Source organism: Eschrichtius robustus, chromosome 15, assembly GCF_028021215.1.
Source record: "Eschrichtius robustus isolate mEscRob2 chromosome 15, mEscRob2.pri, whole genome shotgun sequence".
NCBI classification, from domain to species: Eukaryota; Metazoa; Chordata; class Mammalia; order Artiodactyla; family Eschrichtiidae; genus Eschrichtius; species Eschrichtius robustus.
In genome coordinates this window covers 13862015-13869063 of record NC_090838.1, presented here as the reverse complement: position 1 = coordinate 13869063, position 7049 = coordinate 13862015, and the positions used below count along the sequence as shown (strand labels likewise).

General features: G+C 43.5%; 1 protein-coding gene across 2 annotated transcripts; it reads left to right on the top strand.

Annotated features, from left to right (window-relative positions):
• The first annotated feature begins 1326 nt into the window (after window positions 1–1326).
• Window positions 1327–6380, top strand: RDH14 (retinol dehydrogenase 14). 2 transcript variants are annotated; one of them, XM_068564234.1, is made up of 2 exons: window positions 1327–1821; window positions 5159–6380. In XM_068564234.1, the coding sequence occupies exons 1-2, from the start codon at window positions 1438–1440 to the stop codon at window positions 5774–5776; spliced, it is 1002 nt and encodes a 333-aa protein (XP_068420335.1). In that variant the 5' UTR covers window positions 1327–1437; the 3' UTR covers window positions 5777–6380. The 2 variants fall into 2 exon arrangements, with proteins under 2 accessions (XP_068420335.1, XP_068420334.1); XM_068564233.1 differs by having other exon boundaries at window positions 1327–1830.
• Window positions 6381–7049: the final 669 nt, after the last annotated feature.

Sequence of the window (7049 nt, the reverse complement as noted above, 5' to 3'; positions counted from 1 at the left end):
TAAAGGCCCACCCCCTCATGATTTCTGTTCCTGGTGCCTTGCCTAATCCTCAGGGACAGTGCTCGTCCCACCTCTGAGCTCCATTCTCAGCACTCATAAGAAACCACCTTCTGGCATTCTACCCCTTGGCTCTTTGTACTATGCCTTTTTGTTGCATGTTATATCCTTCCCAAATACAAGGGAGTGGAGGAGAGTTTATCAAAATCATCTAGGGAGTTTATTTCAAACTACAGAAGTTGTGTGTCTCTTCTCTTGTCCTGAAGATTCTAGAATGGGGGCTGGGGCAGGAGAGGTCTCTGGACCAGACAGTAAGCACCCTGAGGGCAGAAATGGTGCCCTATTTCTTCGTGACTCTCACAGGGCACAGGGCCTGGCATATACTGGATGGGTGAGTAGATGAACGTATGACGACTTAAGAGTAGCTTGGTCTAAAGTTTGAAGTTTGCAGCTTGAAGATGGATCCCTGTGGCAATAACCCCTGACATTTCTGAAGCATTTTACAGTGTAAAAAGCACTTTCCCTTCCTTGTTACATTTAATATTCTCCGGGAGGGAATGGGGAAGACACTTGTGAATGAGCCTGCTCAGAAGTCTATGTGTACAGTAAGTGCACGCTTTTCCCAGTGTATCTCTACCACTGTCAAATAAGACCGTTTGAGAATGCCTGTTTATATATGGGTCAAGGCCACAGTGGCCTAACATTCTCAAACCGGGGTCCCCAGATCACCTGCATCAGAATCACCTGGGAACTTGTTAGAAATGCACATTCTCAGGTTCCATTTTGGACTCTAATGAACTTGAAACTGGGCCCTGAAATTTCTGTTTTTACAGGTCCTGCAGCTGATTCCAATGCAACGCTAAAGTCTGAGAACCACTGGCCCATTCTATTTCTAACTGATTCATGTTGCTAAGTTCTTAGCGTCAGCTGTGGGAAAAAAGAGCCTCTCCTCAGACTTCAGTTCGGCAGGGACCATTGTCCAGAGGATGAAGGTAAACTGAACTGAGGGTTAACAAGTCCCAGGCGCCCTTAACGGAAAACACACTAAGCCAGCCCCAAAGTGTGGGATTTGTAAAGCATCCTATAAAGAGACTTGTAAATTCAAAGTAGTCATTAGGCATTTCCACGGGGAAGGCCACCACCACTCTGGGATTTCCATGGGTAGGGACCTCAGGAGCCTGAAAACCCGGGGCCGTGCTCACCCTTCTCTCAGGCTGGGAGCCGGCTCCGCCGACGAGCCACGCAGAGCGCTGTCCTCTACTAACCAATCAGGTGCCCTCGGAAGGGGGACTACAAGTCCCAGCATGCCCCACGCCGCCGACAGGGGACGACAGGCCGCGCCCCAGCGTTCTTTGCGTACAGGTGGCGAACTCAGACCCGGGCGCCCGGCGACCCCGGAAGGCCCGCGCAGGGGCAGGTGGGCCCTGGGCCCGGGCGGCCATGGCAGTGGCTACCGTGGCGGCGTTACTGGCCGCACTGGGTGGGGCCCTGTGGCTGGCGGCCCGGCGGTTCGCGGGGCCCAGCGTCCAGCGGCTGCACCGAGGCGGGGACTCCGGCCTCATGCACGGGAAGACAGTGCTGATCACGGGTGCGAACAGTGGCCTGGGCCGCGCCACAGCCGCCGAGCTGCTACGCTTAGGGGCGCGAGTGATCATGGGCTGCCGGGACCGCACGCGCGCCGAGGAGGCGGCGGGTCAGCTCCGCAGCGAGATCTGCCAGGCTGGGGGCCCCGAATTGGGGCCTGACTCCGGCGGGGCCGGCGAGCTTGTCGTCAAGGAGTTGGACCTCGCCTCGCTGCGCTCCGTGCGCTCCTTCTGTCAGGAGGTGCTCCAGGTGTGGGGCTCTGGGAACCTGCCGGAGATCGGGGACTGGCTAGGGGCTTCGGCGGGCGAGGCGGGGCCTGGAGGGTCGGGGGCTGAGCCAGGGAGGGGACCGCCCACAGTCGAGGGGGTGTGACCTTGGGAATGATTCGGGCGGCTTGGGAATTGAAGGCTGGAAAAATTGGTAGGGCAGTCTTCTGTCTTCCAAGAATGTTGAGAAAGAAAATGGGCCCAAGAGGAAAATAAGCGAGTTTCTGAACATTTCCTCTTGCCGTGTGAGGACAGCTCAGGAGGAGATCCGCCAGGTTCCTGGATTGTTTTTCCTGTGTCCAAAGTGAATGTGCACCAAGCCATCTCTCAAAGAGCCTGAGAGCACATAGGGGAAGTTGCTAGACAAGAACCTTGGAGCAATTTTTCCCCCTCTGCTAGGGTAGGAAGTTTAGCTTTCTGCCACCAGTGAACTCATGAGCAGTATCCTTAACCATACTCTGGCCTAACTTCCAAATAGACTGGAGCTTGGAATGCCAGTGGTCATGTGCTCTAAATGGGGACAGAAATAAAAATAATATAATACCTAGCACTTATTGAAAGTTTCCTGTGTGCCGGGAGCTGTTCCAAGCATTTCAGATATATTTTTTTTAATTTTTAATGAAATTAAAGTGACTTTGACTGCTCTTGTCATCCAGTCTTCACAGTAACCCTGTGAGGTAGGCATTGTTATCCCCATTTTACAACGTAAGGCCACTAAGGCATAGGTAGGCTAAGTAATTTGCCCACGATCTGTCTCTAGAGCCCTTGCTTTTAACCCCTATACAGTACTTCTGCTGCCTGCCAGTGAGGTAGAGGATTTCTTTGTTTAGATAGTAGATATTACACTGAAATGGATGTCCTCTGCTGAAATTGAGGTAGAAGCGTTCCCTGCAGAGGTGACTTGCAAGAGGGCATTCAGAAGAGTGATGTTTAAAATTAGCTGGCATAGAAAAGGAGCCTATATGAAAAGGAGTCTCCTGAGTCTAGAGCAGAAGTTCCCAAACTTTCTAATTTTTTCATGATGCCCTTAGGCCAAAACAAATATCTAACAGCTTACTCATTAAGTAATTAGATCCAAACAACTTAATAAGTATTTATGTAACAACTTAGTAGCTGTTTGGAAAAAAAAATACACATAGCATAGATGAAAGAAAAAAAGATTTTTATTTCAGTTTTCAATAACCATAATTATTATAACCATAAATATACTAGTGGGAAATGTGCATCTGTTGTTCACTGGACCAGCTTGTCAAACTTTGGAATCAGACTGAACATTGCCACCCTCATTTCTGTTCTATGTTGATTTTTAGCATTGTACTTGCACTTTATTGCAGCAACTACTAAACACTCAGCTTTGCAAAGGTAGGACATCATCAAAAGGAATATAGCACAATAAAATGTTGAAGATGTAAACCACTTGGAGCTTGGTAGTTTTTGAGATGTTGAGCAGAGTATCATTTTGTTTCCCTTGAAAATTTAAAATACTCCAAATCACCCTGAGAGTTTCCTTGTGACTCTCTAGGACAACTCGATGCACAGTTGGGGAGCTGTTGCAGATCCAGAGAGTTTTGGTTTGTTTTGCCTTTATGACCAGTATTTCATTATCAGGTTTAGAAATAAGAAGTAATAGTGTACAAGAGGTGTTGGGAGAATCAAAAGTGGATCTTCCTATTCATTAAAAATGTAGATGGGGCTGGGTATACTTATTCCTTGATACCTATGGTTTCTCACTACTTTGGCCACTTGACAGAACCAATTAAAAGTTAAGGAGATAAAGAGGTAACTAAGTTGTCCTTGCTTCTAAGTATGTATTAAGTTCCTTCCTGGCTCTGAAGTTCAGTAGTTCAGTGACTATAACCAGAATTTAAAAAAAAAAAAAAGGAAGTGTAAATTTCCCACAGGTTGGTATTCTTGGTATTTATGTCATTTATCTTCTAGAATTTAAAAAACAGTAAATGATACAGTCTTAAAATAACACAAGCCCAACAAAGAATGATGGCTCAGAAATGATTAATACAGGAAACTCTTCCAAAGGATTACTGAAAAGAACACTCCTTTCTTTCCCCCACGGGTGAACTTTTGCCTTCTTTTTGAAGTTGACTATTGGAAAAGCAAAAGGTGCTGAGACAGACAGAATGAGAAATAGTTAATCCACTGACAGGTAGGCTTTGATAACAGTTGTGAAATTTAACACATTTTTCTTTTCACTTACATTTGGCAAAAGGGCCAGTGATATTTGAAATTTGACCTCAAATTTATTTAATTGTGGGTCATCACTGTGTCTTTACACCTGGAACACGTTGTACATTTCTTTTTCTCTGCCCATCAAAAGAGACAGAGGAGCCAGGAAGGGACAAGGGAAAACCAACTTACATGAAGTAAAGAATGAAAAGACTTCCCTTTGAGGACAGTCTAAATTTTAGGACTTTAATCTGGGAAGATGCAGGAGGATATGGTCAAAGTGCGAAATTCTGACTGTATAGATCTCTAAGCTGGGGGCTCCTCGAAGCTTGAAAGAGGTAGATTTCATATAGGGAAAAAATAACTGTGAATTCTAGAGTCATAATAGAGGTTAAAGGTGTTTGCTGGGCAGACCTCCTCTGTTAAGTCTCCTTTGCTGTTATTGTGAGACTTAGTATGTATGATGCATGGTTTTGTTTTTGATATGTTTATACTACCTGTTTAATATTTTTCTTAATGTTTCTTTGATTTATTCATGATGTTCTCTCCAGTCTTAATTTGCATCCCTCACCCTCTCTATTGCTTATCCCATTTTTAAGGAAACAACTTGGAGTTGCTCCATTCCCATGGTGACATTTATTCTTAGAAAATTACAGAATAAAACAATCCTAACTTGCCCCTGGTGTTGATACTAGTAGCTCTGGGAATAAACAATGCTGACCTGTCTTCTGCTGTAGTTCCACTCTCTAGCTCATATTGACTGTCTAGCTATGGTTTGAAAATCCCAATTAGAAAAGCAGTCTAGCTTACTAATTAAGAATAGGGCCATTGGTGTCAGATTTCAACTTCAGGTTTTTGTTTGCCACTTAGGAGCCCTGTGATTCTGGAGAAATCACCTAACTCTGGTGCTTCAGTTTGCTTATAGAGTTGTTGAGAGTGGATGAGATAACATGAAAAGCACCAGGTCAGGCATGCAAGTCATTGTTGTCGTCTTCTTTTCTCTCAATTGTTGAAAACTCATAGAGGTGATTTTTAGAATTTTTGTAGTTTGCAGGAATTGTTTAAAATTTTATTTTAGGCACATTTAAGGCCTGTGTTCATAACTGCCATTCTCTTTTTGCCATTTGAAGGAAGAGCCTAGACTGGATGTTTTGATCAACAATGCAGGCATCTTCCAGTGCCCGTATATGAAGACTGAAGATGGGTTTGAGATGCAGTTTGGAGTGAACCATCTGGGGCACTTCCTACTCACCAGTCTTCTCCTTGGACTCCTTAAAAGTTCAGCTCCCAGCAGGATTGTGGTAGTTTCCTCCAAACTTTATAAATACGGAGACATCAACTTTGAAGATTTGAACAGTGAACAAAACTATAATAAAAGCTTCTGTTATAGTCGGAGCAAACTGGCTAACATCCTTTTTACCAGAGAACTAGCCCGCCGCTTAGAAGGCACAAACGTCACTGTCAATGTGTTACACCCTGGCGTGGTGCGGACCAACCTTGGGAGGCACATACACATCCCACTGTTAGTCAAACCACTTTTCAATTTGGTGTCATGGGCTTTTTTCAAAACTCCACTAGAAGGTGCCCAGACTTCGATTTATTTAGCCTCTTCCCCTGAGGTAGAAGGTGTGTCAGGAAAGTACTTTGGGGACTGTAAAGAGGAAGAACTATTGCCCAAAGCTATGGATGAATCTGTTGCAGGAAAACTCTGGGATGTCAGTGAAGTAATGGTTGGCATATTAAAGTAGGAACAAGGAGTGGAAGAGAGCCGTTTGTAAGACTGGATGTCAGCTCTATCGTTTTGTTTTGTTTTGTTTTGTTTTTGGCTACTCCACGTGGCTTGCAGGATCTTAGTTCCCCAACCAGGGATCTAACCCGGGCTCCCAGCAGTGGAAGCATGGAGTCCTAACCACTGGACCGCCAGGGAATTCCCTGGATGTCAGCTCTATCTTTGATCGGGAATGGTGTGGCTTGGGCACTTGCTACTTGAAAACGCAATTTTGGTTTTATCATAGTACTGCTAAGAGGTACATAGAGATATTTTGAAGTTACTAAAATGTTATTTTTTGGAGAATATAAAATTTCAGAAAAGATGTTTTAAATATATATAATAAGCATATCAATGATTATAATGAGTGATGTGGTTATAATATATTTTAAAATTATAATTGAACAAGCATGGATTACAAATATTAAAGAATTCAGGTACTTGAAATAGATACTTTGAGAAGTTTTTCAAATATCTTTGAGTTTTATGGTATGTTTAAAGTGTTAAATGTTTTAATGAAAATACTGGCTGTTGTGCAGATGTAATATGCATGGTGTGAATGCACAATTCTTACCTGGAATAAATTTACTGATGCAAATTCTTGATTGTGTATTCCTTTAGCAGTTTCTCTGAAATTAGTCCTTTATCATCTCATTAGCCTCTACTCATCTTGGTATGCCCAGTGCCTTTTCTTCCCACATATCTTGCACACTGCTTTAAGAAGTAATATTTCTAAAACCCAAATCTGTGTCACAGTGTCATGTCCCTGCTTAAAAACTTGTGGTGGTTTCCAGTTGCCCATAACTGGGTTTCCAGCCTTTTTTCTTTCTTTTTTAAGCTGCAGAATGCTTTTCTTCAAGAGAAGTCTTATTCAAATGTAGAAGCTGGATGGGTATAAGAGATCATGGCAATGCTGTGAGGATGGAGTCTTCCAAGGCTATTTCTGAAGGGACTCTGTGCAATTCAGTAGTTTATAAACCATTTCCATTTAAACATTTTAGTATACTTTTGAGACTCCCCATGAACTGGCCACATGCTTACCTTGTACTCTTACACTCAGTGCTGTCCAGTAGAACTTTCTGCAATGATGGAAATAATTCTGTCTGCACTGTCCAATATGGTAGACTCTAGACACATGTGTTTATTGAGTACTTGAAATGTGACTGAGAACTGATTTTCTAATATTAAGGTCAATTTAGATTTAAATAGGCCTAGTTACTAACGTCTTAGACAGTACATCTCTACTCCTTTTA

Bases quoted from the DNA above. Each gene is read 5' to 3' on its own strand.
- RDH14 (XM_068564233.1), top strand. From the start codon at position 1,438: ATGGCAGTGGCTACCGTGGCGGCGTTACTGGCCGCACTGGGTGGGGCC. The intron at 1,831-5,158 runs GTGTGGGGCTCT...TGCCATTTGAAG, and splicing joins TCTGTCAGGAGGTGCTCCAG to GAAGAGCCTAGACTGGATGT.